The sequence below is a fragment of the Chrysochloris asiatica genome, unplaced genomic scaffold (assembly GCF_000296735.1).
Source record: "Chrysochloris asiatica unplaced genomic scaffold, ChrAsi1.0 scaffold00206, whole genome shotgun sequence".
Classification (NCBI taxonomy): Eukaryota; Metazoa; Chordata; class Mammalia; order Afrosoricida; family Chrysochloridae; genus Chrysochloris; species Chrysochloris asiatica.
Window position 1 is genome coordinate 3,226,824 of NW_006408724.1, and position 14,452 is coordinate 3,241,275.

Genomic DNA, 14,452 nt, shown 5'->3' on the forward strand with positions numbered 1-14,452 from the left:
TAGCCCGTCTTCAGCCTATAACTGACTGGAATACCTAAAAAAAGGTTCTAGAACTTGCTCAGTGAAATAGGCTTCTGGTGTATAGGACTTGTAGCGTATAGGACTTGAGGTGGAACCCTGAGCCCCATCCAGAACCTTATGAGATAGGACACTCCCACTTCAAAGGACATGCAGACCAGCCGAAAGCAGTTAGAGCAATAGAAGATGCTTCTTGAAAGAAAGATCCGTAGGAAAAAACAAAAACAAAACAGAAACAGCAGTCTGTTTGGCTATTACAGGAAAAAGCAAGCTATTCATTGAGGAACCATCAAGTCAAGCAATCAAGTCCTTTTCAGGGCAAACTCCGCTGCAAGACTGATACAAAAAGGGAACACACGAACAGTCCTGTAAGCTCGCTGGCATACATGTTGGTCTAGATGTGAGTAGAAGTGGGGAAAGGCAGTAATGGAGACATGAGCTGAGTTTGACCATATTCCATGGACTCCTGTTGACCTTGAGATGACAGAGTTAAGAGGAAGCACTGGTTGGACCAAAGTTTAGGGACACTTGGGAACTCCTGAGCCCATGGACAATGACCTAGCCACACAGGGCTAGAGCTGAGAATGAAGCATCCAGCTGATATGAAGTGGGGGAAGTTGCACAAGAATACCCAAACCTGCAAATAGTACCCATTTGACCTAGCTTCAATGGCTTGAGGATCAGAACTCGACTAGAGGAAGATAAATAAATTTGATAAAGGAACCAAATGTAAATTATTACAATTTGATGAACTTAACCTATACTTATGGATGTAGTTGCTCAAAATACCAACCAAGAGAAAGGAGTCATCTCATCAAGGATCAAACCTATCTCCTCTTGTTCCACAAGGCTCATAGGGATGGGGAACTTAGACATTCGCTACCTTGTTTTTGTTGCTGCTGTTGTTAAGTGTCGTCAAGTTGGTTCTGACCCAGAGCAAACCTGTATACGGTTTCTGAGGAGCAGCTGGTAAGCTTGAACCACTGACCTTGTAGTCCTGCACATAAGCCCACAACACATGGCAAGAAGTGGCTAGCTTACGAGTTTTCAAGAGGGAGTTCAGTTTCAGACTATATGGGGGAAGGTAGATAAGTTTTCATCTTGTCTAGATGGGTCTGGTGAAAGGAGATGGGAACAGGAATCTTTTGATTCAACAGTAATTGTTATCATGACTAACTGCAATTGTCACAACTGTAAAGGTAGAAGTTGTATAACAAAACGGGAGTAGTAAGTCTTACAATCCAGGAACAGTAGATCCTATGACCATCAGGAGAGAGGAGCATGAGCAGAATGTGGGACCCTAACCAGAGAAGCAGGGACATGAGATGGAAGCAGAGATGAGGACATGCAGAAGTTCAGCATCTGAGGATCCAGACTCATGGAAAGAGAAAGGCTGTGTGCTGGCGACTGGAAGCTGGGTTGCAGAATTTGCCCTTTGGTTGTTTTAATGATTATATACTCCTGTGTTTTTGTGAACATCAACTAACAACAACAAAAAAACCCAGAGGGAATAGAAGTTAATACTGTTAACCAATGATGCATGGTGGGGATTGTAATCATTGCAAAGAAACAAAATACAATAGGTTGAGTTCAAAACTGATGTCCTCCCATGTGAACAATCACTCAATTCACAATTTAAAAAAAAGGTAAACATATATGTAGCTGCTTGTTGTTGTTAATTGCCATGGAGTTGGTTCTGACTCATAGCGACTCTGTATGGATTTTCCAAGGAGCAGTTGTTGCGTTTAAAGCGCAGACCTTGTGGTTCAAACTGGCCTTGTGGTCCAATGCTTTATCACACAGTGCCACACCAGGACTCCAAGTCACTGCTTACAGATAAGCATGTAAGTCATTGTTTGTTGTTGCTGTTAGGTGTCATCAAGTCATTACTGACTCATAGTGACTCTATGCAAAACAGAATGAAACAGGCCTGGTTCTGCACCAGCCTCACAATCATTGCTACGACTGAGTTCACTGTTGTTGCCAACGTGCCAATCCATCTCCTTGGGGGTGTTCCTCTTTTTCTCCTATTCTTCACTTTGCTAAACATGATACCCTTTCTCCAGGGTCTAGTCCCTCCTGAAAATATGTCTGAGGTATGAGAGATGAAGTCTGGCCATCCTGGCTTCCAAGGAGCATTCTGACTGTACTTCCTTCAAAACAGACATGTTTGTGATTTGGCAATCCATGCTACTTTTAATATTCTCCTCCAAGACCACAGCTCAAAAGCATCAATTCTTTTAGTCTTCCTTATTCACTGTACAACTTTCGCATGCATATGAGGTTACTGAAAATACCACGGCTTGAGTCAGGCACACCTTAGTTCTCAAACTGACATCTTTGCTCTTAGACACTTTAAAGAGGTCTTATGCAGCAGATTTGCTTAATGTAATACATTGTTTGACATCTTGAATGCTGCTTCCATGAGTGCTGATGGTTGATTTGAGCAAACTGAAGTCTTTGACAGCTTCAATCTTTTCTTTTTTTGTCTTGATGTTATTTATTGGGCCAGTGCTGAGGATAAAGTGCAACCAATACTGACGGCTGTGGTCTTTGATCTTCATCAGTAAGTACTGCTTGCTGTTGCTGATTTTAAGTGCTGTCAAGTCGTTTCCAATCCATAGAGACCCTGAATAGGGTTTCCAAGCAGTGACTGGTGAGCTTGAACTGCCAATCTGTGGTTCAAAGTGACTTTTCAGTCCAGCGCATTAACCCACAGCACTACAACAGGACTCTAAGTATTGCTTAGGGATATGGAAATGTATTTGAAAATGGCCCGTAAAGATTTACACCCTCGGAAACCCTGTACAGGGTCGCTATGGGTCGGAATCGACTCGACGGCACTTAACAACAACAACAACAACAACTGTTGATGAGTACACAACATGGTTACTGTAATTAATGTTACTGAACTATATATGTAAAAATTGTTAAAGTGGCAAATATTGTATACATGTTACCACAATAATATTGTTTATTTAAAAAATAGTAAAAGGAGTCCAGGTGATACTGTGGCTTAAGAACTGGGCTGCTAACCACAAAGCTAGTGGTTCAAACCTACCAGCTGCTCTGTAGGAGAAAGAGGCAGCTATCTGAGTCCTGGTATGGCGCTGTGGGTTAATGTGCCAGACTGCAAAGACGTTTGAGCTGCAAGGTTGGTGGTTCAAGCTCACTAGCTGCTCCTTGAAATCCCTATACAGGGTAAAGATGTAGCAATCTGCTTCCATAAATATTCACAACCTTGGAAACCCTATGGAGCAGTTCTACTTTGTCCTATAGGATCACAGAATTGACTTGACTATAGAGGACTTGGGTTTTGTTGTTGTTTATTTACTACTTTTTCTAAATAGTTTGGCCATGTAATCCCAATTTTATATTAAAAATCTAAAGGTGCCAGAAGTTAACTTGAACAACATCATACATTTGGGATTCATCAGAACTATTTCTCTGACTTTCGTAAAACCCAATAAAAATTATTGTAAGAATCAACTAACTCTATGGCATTTAACAACAATGATGTTAGAGTACCTTGAAAACTGCAAAGGACTCTTCTGTTAGCAGGCACTTAACTTATAACTTACAGCAGAGCCATTAAATAATAATAATCGACTGTATTCCTATCACAGTAATCATAAATGAGATAAACACACACAAAAAAATATACTCACTCATTCCTGAGCATTCTCTATCACCATCCCATACATTAGAAACAGCGTGTCCAGTCAACAGGAGATTAATTAAACTTTGGCTATTAATAAAAATTTTAAAGCAATTAACATGTGAATATAACTAATTCTCAAATTAAATGATTTCTATGATAGAGTACAAAACAATGACGTTTTACATTAAATTATGTTTAAGAAAAAGGATTAGGGGGAATCTTACAACTTTCCTTTTATATAATACTCAACTGAACACAGTCTTGCTAAATTCATCACTAAATAAAATGGTTACCTATATATTCATATAAAATTTAACACCTTTATACAAAATATCAAATCTAAATGGACAAAAGAAAACCAAAATTACAGTGATAATTTAATGTTTTTTATTAACTGTCCTTCAAAGCACTTGTACAATTACTTCAATATTTTATATTTGATGGAAGATGTGAAATTTAATATCTAAGGATTCCTGTATTAGAGTAGGTTCACTCTCACTGCTTTATTGATTTTTGTAGAAACAGCTATAAAAAGCTGGAGAGGGAAGAAAACAAGGACATTCTTTTTTTTTTCCAAACAGAAAAGCATTTTAAAATGGAAAAAGAATTTCCTTATTTCTAAGTCAAAAATGAGTAAATTTCATTTACTGAAAAAACTAATAAATAGAACATAAAGGAGGATGTTAAAATACGCCCCCTATATATTATAAGATAAGCACGAGACCACACGGTCTGTTTTAACCAAAAGGTTGGCAGTTCAAGCCCACCAGTCACTATGAGTTGGAATCGACTAGACAGCACTTAAAAATAACTGTGACTTAAAACAAAACATTTGCCATGATAAATCAACTAATATATAACTCTAATGTGGAAATCAGCATTTCATATGCAAAGCAAGTGATGCATAAAGCATGATGATGAGATTTTAAGTGTTATCGAGTCGGTTCCGACCTACAGCGACCTTGTATAGGGTTTTCAAGGAGCAGCTGGTGAGCGTGAACCAGCGACCCTGCAGTTCAAACAGCTTTCTAGTCTGGCGCATTAACCCACAGTGTCACACCAGGACTCCGTATAAAGCATAGGACTGCTCAAATCCAGACTTCACTCTGTCAACACTGCTGAGAGGCAAAATTAGTCATGTTTTCTCTTAAGTTTTCTACAAACTGAAGTCTACAAGGAGGTAAGAGATTTTAGCTAATTACCTTCCATGTCCGTATACAGGATCTATCAAAGGTTCACTTGCATCTTCAATTTCATTTTTTATGTTTTCAATACCCTAAAGAAAACATAAGTTTATTGGCATATTTTAAAACAAAAATGAAAAATGATGGTCATTTAAAAAAATGATGGTTGTTTCAAATTTTTTATTTTTGTTATTGAGAATATATTCAACAAAACAGACATCAACGTAACCATTTCTACAAGTATAATTCAGTGGTAACAATTATGGTCTTTCAGTTTTATAACTGCTCTCACCCTTTCAGAGTTATTTCTTCCTCATTAACATAAATACATTGCCCTTTAAGGTTCCTACCTAATCTTTAGAGTTGCTATTGTCACTTTGATACCTTAAAAAGTTCTTAAAGGAGCATGGTGGTGGTGGTGGTTATGTGCCGTGGAGTCAGAACCGACTCACCGCGACCCTATACAGGGTTTCAGAGGCTGTAAATCTTTACAGGTGCAGAAAGTCTCATCTTTCTCCCACGGAACAGCTGGTTGTTTCAAACTGCTGACCTTAAGGTTCACAGCTCGATTCGTAACCACTACGCTACCAGAGCTCCTTAAAGGAGCAAGTGACCAAAATAGACTTTTAAAAAATATTAGTTATACTAAACTATTGTTTGGTATATTTTTGGTTTAAGTTTTAAAGATTATCTCAGGACAATAGTTTCAGGGGTTGATCCAGCACCCTTAGAATCAAAAAATCTGAAATCCATTATAATTTTAAATCCTGCTCTAGATTTTCCCCTTTAATCAAGATTCTTCTATGGAATCTTTAAATAAAATATTCAATCATGGTAAACTTTTTATATAATTTTACACAAAGTGTGAAATGGAGTGCATTTCAGAAGGCAATGGTAAGGAATTCCACTGTTTTTCATGGAATATGTATAAAGAACACTAATTTGAATGATGGGTTGTTTTGATTAAAGGAGAAGAGAAATAATGCTTAAAATTCAAAAAGGCAGAGAAGAAAATGATTTAATCCATAAATTAATATTCATTAAACATTAGGCAACATTGAATCAAATCTAATAGACATTTAACAAATTACAACCCTCTGATGTAATTTCATAGGTCCTTTAAAAACTACTTTGAATTAAACATATACACAAAAAAATAAGCACTCCCTGGATTATGAATGAAATCCGTATCTGTGTCTTCAAGTTGAATTTGTAGGTAAATTGGAAGAGGTGCATATGTTTCTCATTAAATTCATCTTACTTTAATACAAGAAAAGTCTCAACCTTTTCAATGGTTTAAAAGCTGCACATGCAACAACTGAAGGTGATTGTGATAAAAAATTTGTTGAGAGTAGGGGTTAGGTCAATCATTTCAAAGTGAGGGCAAATTTACAGAACTTTATAAGACATGTTACATGAAAAAAGCAAAAGGTTATTAAAAATACAGGAAAAGAAGAAAAAACCAAAGTGGATGTCAAAAGACACTCTAAAACTTGCTCTTGAGTGTACAGAAAGTAAAGTGAATGGAAGAAATAATCAAATTAAAGAGCTGAATAAAACATATTAAAGATAGTTCAAAAAACAAAGTTATGTATTATAAGGAAATATGCAAAGATCAACACGCTCAACATTTCTCAAGCTGAAGGAACTGAAATAAAAATCTCAGGTTGCAATACTAAAGGATTCTATGGGCAAAATACTGAATGATGCAGGAAGCATTAAAGAAAGACAGAAAGAACACAGAGTCACTGTACCAAAAAGAATTGGTCAACATTCAACAATTTCTGTAGGCAGTATATGATCACGAACTGATGGTACTGAAGGAAGAAGTGCCAAGCTGAACTGAAGGCACTGGCTAAAAGACCAAGGCTCCAGGAATGGACAGAATACCATCTAATTTTTTTTTTTTAATTTAAACAAACTGATGCAGCGTTTGGAAGACAGCTATCTGGCATAAATATGAAAGAGATCCATATTTATGCTCGTTCCCCAAAAAAGGTGATCCAACAAAATGCAGAAATTATTGAGCAATATCATTAATACCACAATTAAGCAAAATTTTGCTGAAGACACCTCAAAAATGGCTGACAGACAGAAAGTCAACTAATCAAATTTAGAAAAGGATGTGGACTAAGAGATATCACTGCTGGTATCAGATGAATTTTAGTTGAAAGCAGAGTACCAGAAAGATGTTTATGTATGCTTTACTGACTACACAAAAGCATTTGACTGTGCAGGTCCTAACAAACTATGAATAACACTGCAAAGAATAGGAATTCAAACACAGTAAGTACAAGCAGAACCTGTACAGAGGCAATCATTTGAACAAAACAAGGGGATATTGAATGGTTTAATATAGTATCAGGAAAGGCGTTTGTCAGAGTTGTGTCCTTTAACCATACTTATTCAGTCCGATGCTGAGCAAATAACTCAAGAAGCTGAGCTATATGAAAAAGAATGCAACATCAGGATCAAGCAATGTTACATTCTGACCTGCATAGGTTCGCTAAGAGTTGGAACTGATTCTAGGGCACCTAATAACAACAAAGGGCAAGTACAAGTTGTTAAGTCAGATGTTCATAATTCAGGGACTGCCTGTACTGGGCTTGCTTCTAAATGCGTTGTCTCAAATATTGGCTAATCAACTTGACTATGATATACAGTGACCCTAAAGGACAGAGTAGAATTACCTTATGGGTTTCTGTAGTCTTAAGGAAGCAGACTCCAGCAAAGTGAGTGGTGGGTTCAAACTGCCAAACTTTCAGTTAGCAGTCAAGAGATTAACTACTTACTGTGCCACCGAGGCTCTTAATTCAAATGTGTACTAACAAAATAAAATGTAAATTTAAGGGGCAGGAAGCTCCTTGTTTCTAGAAAACTAATCTCTAGAAAGAGCACCCAACTCCCAAAGATCTTACTGTTAGCTGCCAACTAGTTGGTTCTCCTCATAGTGACCCTATGCACTACAGAACAAAATACTGCCCAGTCCTGTGCCATCCTCACAATTGTTATTATGTTTGGGCCCATTGCTGCTGTCACTGTGTCAGTCCATTTCCTTTTCCTGACCTTCCACTTACCCAACCATGATGTCCTTCTCCAGGGTCTGGTCCCCTCCCAACAACTTGTCCAAAATATGAGAGACAGAGTCTTGCCTCTTAGTTTCTCAATTCTAAGAAATATTCTGGTTGTACTTCCAAGGTAAATTTGTTTGTTTTTCTGTCAATCCATTGTACTTTCAGTATTCTTCTCCAACACCAGAATTCAAATGTACTGATTCTTTTATGGTCCTTATTCAGTGTCCAACTTTCACATTCATATGAGGCAACACAAAATAGCATGGGTTAGGATCAGGAACACCAAAGTCATAAAAGTGACATCTTTGCTCTTAAACATTTCAAAGAAGTCTTATGCAGATTTGCCTAATACAATGTGTCATTTGATTTCTACTGCTTTTATGAGTACTGATTGTAGATCTAAGCAAAACGAAGTCTCAGCAATCTTTCTTCATTTATCATTATTTATTGGTCCAATTATGAAGATTTGTATTTTCTTTATATTGAGTCACAATACATACCTAAGATTGTAGTCTTTAATCTTCATCAAGTGTTTTTAGTCCAGTCCATTTTGCTTCCAGCAAGCAAGATTGAATCATCTGCATACTGCAGGTTGTTAATAAATTTTCTAATCTAGATGTGACATTATTCTTCATGTTATCCAGCTTCTTGAATTATTTGCTCAGCATACAGATTAAATAAATTTGGTGAAAAGATACCTTTTCTGATTTTAAACCATTCACTCCCCTGTTCTGCTCAAAACTGTCTCTCTAGGTACATGTTCCTCATGAGCACAATTAAGTGTTCTGGAATTGCCAATCTTCACAATGTTATCCTTTATTATGATCCACACAATATAATGTTTCTGCATAATCAAAAGTAAACATTTTCTGATAATTTTTCTGCTTTTATCCAAGACCCACTTAATGTCAGCAATGCTATCCCTAGTTCTACATTGTCTTATGAATTCAACTTGAATGTCTGGCAGTTCCCTGCCAATGTACTGTTGTAACTGTTTTTTTAATTATCTTCAGCAACATTTTATTTGCATGTGACATTAATGATACCATTTGATGACTTTCACATTTGGTTGGGTCACCAAAGGTGTCGATACTGGCTAAGTACAAGAAGCCCTCGGCAGTTTAGTTTAACTCCAAAAAGGCAAAGGCAACATGCTATTACGCTAGCCACCTAACTTTGATTATTTGGTTCTATCAGAGTATATGTTATTTCTAAATATTACGTGGATGATTAATCAATAAAAAGCCTTAATGAGTACCTTAAATATTGCACTGGGATACAGAGCAGTATGAGATCTAGCACTTAGTTTCCTAGTAAATAATACAAAGCAGGTTATGACACAGTAAAAATGAGTATATGAACAAGAGATACTATCACTGAGGAGTTAGAAGGATATAATTTCAAAGAGTGATACAGGAAGAAAAGTAGAAATGATTCACGGGCTCTAAAGGACAAAATGGAAAACATTGCAAAGTATGGGTATTCCAAGGTCAAAAGAGCTTCTAGAAAGGATAAAATAGTCAAGTGCCAGACATTGTTAAGATCAAAGAAAAAATTCAGACCTGACTCCAATCCATAATTAGAACATTACTGATAACCTCTGGAGTCCATAAAAGCAGGGATTTAAAAGAAAGTTTGAAAGTGGTTAAGAACGGAGTCACTATGAGTCAGAACCGACTCCACGGCATATAACCACCACCACCACCAAGTAATGAGTGAGTTATGACAAGAGAGTAGCTGACCTGTATGTATGAACAAGACAGATATTTTGATATTTAGAAATATCTTTAGGAATTAATTACTCAACCCATCAGAAATAAATAATATTAAACTCGAAGTAATAAATGTCAGAATTATCTTCTTAAACAAACCTTTGTCAGTAATACAGAATATAGAAAAAGCAATACTCCAAATTTGTTTCCCCACATTGAATACTGGTCCAAGACAGCATCTTTTAATTCTGATAAATTTCTGAATGATCTCTTGCTAGGGGAAAAAAAGAATTAAGTATTAGTTTCATGATATGATTGACTACATTTATAGATAGGGAAATTTTAAATGGTCTTATATATTGAAATACATACATACAAACATGAGATTTTTGTGTTTCAAATTTTCGAATACAAGTTTAGTCATTAGAAACTAATGCTGGTAACTGTCACTATCATTAATATACTATTAATATAAATGTCCACTTGGCAGGGGACCTCTTTACCTTTTATGTAAATCGTCCGATATTGTAACTTCAATGTAGTTAGAGAATAGAGCGATCCTTTTCATGAGATGTTTAAAATTAAAGAAAATGTTTTTTTTAAAAAGGCTAGAATTTATCTAACAAATATCTGAATGTCAAAGATAAGGTATCTATTTCTTTTAGAATCAATTAATTTAAATTCTAAACCAAACGTCACCTATATTCTAATGAAAATATGAACAATTTTAATGAAAAGTATAGAAAGCGTATTCTGGCAAATAAAGAATAATTCTAATATTTATCCCACTAGAATTCTTTATGTTCACTCTAGACAAAGAAAATTATGCTAAAAGATATTTTCATGATAATTATAAAAAAATGCTTTAAATTTGTTTAAAAAGTCATATTTTAATAGCTAATTTAGGAATCTGAATACTTAAGTATAAATTTACAATCTGCTATTGTTTAATTTAAAAACTAATTAATCCTGTATCAGTGAATTTTAAATTTATATTTAAGCAGTGTAGTATTATATATATATATATATATAGATATATATCTTTCCACATTATGAGCAAACTTAAAATGGCAATGTTTCCACAGGGAAAGTATTTTAAATGTTCCAATGTTACTTACTGAATTAATGCATGAAATCGCTCAAAGCCAAGCTCTTCGACAGCCAAGGCAGCTATACATAAAAGACACTTTTCAGCACTACACATGGCAAATAAATGACACAAGATACACACAGCAGGCTGTAAATACTTTCAAGCAATAAAAATCTGTCCCTATTTCCTTAATCCCTTAAAATTCTCAGTTTATTTTCTACTTGACTATAATAAGAATTTACATTGAATATCTTAGTTACTATGATTATAACTAAAATGAATATAAAACTGAGACTGTAGAAGGGCAATAAAGTAATAATGAACCTGCTTTAAATTCAATTATACTAGGATAGTTTGCAGAATATGAGGAATTACTGACAATCATAGTGTTTACACGATTGTATTACATTCTGTACTTTGAATCAATTTTTCAATTTATAAATAAATGGGAAACCATCATAGATAATCTTCCTAATTTATACTATTAAATCTTTAAGCTTGATAATTATTAAACAAATGTATATAAGAAGGAATAGCATTTTGAAAGTACACAGGTTCAATGACTGTTTTAAGTTTGTTTCCTCAGTTAGTCATTTAACTATTGAGAAGTCATCAGCAACATTTAGATTATGTTCAATAATACAGTACAACTACAGACTTAAAAAACAGATAAAAGAAAGCATTTTACTTAAAAATACTGCTTATTAAGCACTTTACTAAGTGCCAGGAAATGCTCTACAGGTCTTACCTCATTTAATCCTCATACAATCTTATTTTGCCCATGTTACAGAACAGGAACCCCTGGCACAGAAAAGTATCCTAGCAAGAGCACACAGCAATAAACAGCAGAGCTGAGGTTTGAATGCAAATAGGTAGCGGTTCCCTGCAGGCAAAGTCTCTAAAGACATCACACATGAATCAAAAAGCCTATTCTAATTTATCAAATGAATTTTATGTATAATTTCTAAGACAAATATTAATACTCTGAAATATAAATTATCACGAGAGTTAGGGAGGTCCTTAACTCAAAATTAAATTTATGAATTAAAATTAAATTTATCATTCACAATTTAAAATGTCACATTATGCTACTATTTCAAAATCTAGCGTTAAGTTTCAAAATATTTTTTTAAATCTTTAAGAATCCAAATGGGTTAATGTAAATAATCATTTTAATTATGTAGGAAACAAACTGAATTTGAACCTGAGTATTTACTACTGCAAACAAAGGCGTACTACCACAAGCCAAAACTATACACACAACAAAAGCTAATGAAATTAATGATTTAACAGCATGTAATATTAATAAAAGTGAAATACTTCACATTTTAGACTCTAGGAAAAAATTAAAATTCTACCTAATCTTTTTCAAATTGCACTAACTGTTCTGTTGTCTTTGACTATCCCAATATTTCACTGGGGTACACATTATGAAAGTAGACATAAATTTAGAGAATTTAGAGAAAAGAGGCAGGCAAAATAAAAAGCTTAGCAGGCAGGGATGGTAGAAAAATGTAAAACACAAGAAAAATAACATGGGAATAAAGGAAAGAACAAACAGAATAGATTGTTATAGGGAATAACAATTCTAATATATGTTCAGTTCATTTTTAAATATCTAAATTCTCAAATTTTCAGTTAATAAAACTTTTCAAATTTACACAGTGTTAAATATTATACAGACTTGCTTTAAGCATATCCTTTGTTTCTCAAAAATTTAACATCATAAATTAAACTACTAACTATGTGTTTACATGCAAATCAGTAAAACCTGGAAAATAATTTTAAGCTAATCTTGATGATTTTTATGACTATAACCTTATGAACATTTTCCACTTATTTTCTTCAACTGTTATTATCAACTCTAAAAATACGTTAGTTTTTTTGGAAAGACTATGGTTGAAAGGCTGAAAAGAAAACTGGGCCCAATTGTTTAATTTTAAAAAGCATTCTTTGCAAGTGTATTGCAATTAGAATTTGGCAAGCTTAAAGCACATAAACTGCAAAGAGAGGGCAGAGAAGACACTAACATTACTGAGACATTTCAACCCTGGGACAAATGTGTGCCTCATCGATAAATCCTATACAGAAATTCAAGGTGGATAGCACAAACAGTCAAACTCTACTTTTTAGGAGACAATTCCTTTAGAGACTATAGTTAATAGAATGAATTATAGATGGAACAAGTCACTTATGCAATATAAACAGTTGGAACTATGAATTAATAAAAATCATCTACTAGCAAGATAATTCTTTAAAAATAAAAATAGAAGAACAATGTTTTTATCTAGATTATGAACCACCAAATATCTCCATCTCACTATTTCAGTCTAACAGATTTTAGGGCAAGAATTTTCAAAGGCTAAAGACCTCAGAATATATAATGCTTTATGAAAAATCATAATTGTTGTTGTTGTTGTTAAGTGCCTTTGAGTAGTTTCTGACTCATAGCGACCCTGTTTACAGGGTTTTTGAGGAACAGTTGGTGGGTTTGACCCACCAAACCGTGGTTCGAAGTCCAGTGACCCTACAGCGCCACACCAGAAGTCATTAGAATAGCAACTGTTTATTATAAACAGAATATTCTTCAAAGTAAAAGTTAAATAAAGGCAATTCATTATTAAAATTATCTTAATATAATCTATCCAAGTGGACTTCAAAAACTTCAGGGAAAATTTCCATTATCTTTTAATCCATTTTGCCACAAATCTTCTGAAGCCACCTCATGTAAAGTAGCAATTGGGGCTGGGGTGGGGGGAGGGGCGGGCGGATAAGAAGTCTTAATCAAGAGTACGCAATAAAGAAAAATGTCTACATTTTTGAAAGAGAAAGAAGCTACAGTTTAGAAATTTTCTGATGACAAAAAATATATATCATTCTTTCCCCAAATATCAAGGAAAAACTAAAGTATATAGAAATTTGTTCTTTAAACTTTTTTGGAAGAGGGTTCTAAAATTCAAAAGACTGTCATCAAGAAGAACTTGACAAGAATTTCAACTAAAATTAAAATTTTAAAGTTTATTTTAAGAGATGTAGTTATTTTTTGCGTTTTTCAGAAACTGAAAATGAACAAATGTAACAAACTGTAGTTTAATGGAAAGGGAAAGGAAAAATACTAAGGCTTATGAATTAGATTTGGGCTAAAACATGAAAATTAAAATCTTTTCTCTTAAAATATTTTAATAGCTTTATTAAAACAAAGGCATAAGAAATTATGTCATGAAATAAAAATGTATCTTACAAGAAGATTCCACTTGGCAACTGGACTCTGCAGGACCTGCAGAAATACTAGCAGTTTCCTCAGTTGCCTTTCCTTTCAACCATGACACCAAGCAGTATGATCCAGAGTTGTCACAACAAGCACTTTCTAGTATATCACACAACGTATGACAAAGGTGTTCCTTCCGCTCTTCCTCTGAAAACAACCAAAGAACAAGTCACAGTGGTTTTCTCTGGGGGGGGGGGGTGGATCTTGTCATGAAAACAGCATTAAGTATGTGTTAATTTAATACTGAAAAAGAAAGCATTTTTAAGGGGAGGTAAGACCCATAAAGAACAGATTTAAAATTATTATTTTAGTACAATAATGTGCCTGAGGGTTAAAAAGCATAACTATTGTTACAGTCCCATCAATTACAAAAATAATCCCGAAAAATAATAGAATGAAATATTATGAGAAAGAATAAGCTACTTGGAATAATCTGAAAGAATAG

The 14,452-nt window shown here is 34.5% G+C and overlaps 1 protein-coding gene across 1 annotated transcript in view; it reads right to left on the bottom strand.

Annotated features, from left to right (window-relative positions):
- Positions 1-14,452, bottom strand: part of FAM188A (family with sequence similarity 188, member A) — a 153,585-nt gene that overhangs the window by 111,668 nt on the left and 27,465 nt on the right. Inside the window, exons 4-8 of the mRNA XM_006872606.1 lie at positions 13,981-14,154; positions 10,768-10,819; positions 9,809-9,923; positions 4,882-4,955; positions 3,687-3,766 (exon numbers count right to left, since the gene is read on the bottom strand). Of these exons, the coding sequence (XP_006872668.1) occupies positions 3,687-3,766; positions 4,882-4,955; positions 9,809-9,923; positions 10,768-10,819; positions 13,981-14,154 (495 nt within the window). The remainder of the gene's footprint in view (positions 1-3,686; positions 3,767-4,881; positions 4,956-9,808; positions 9,924-10,767; positions 10,820-13,980; positions 14,155-14,452) is intronic.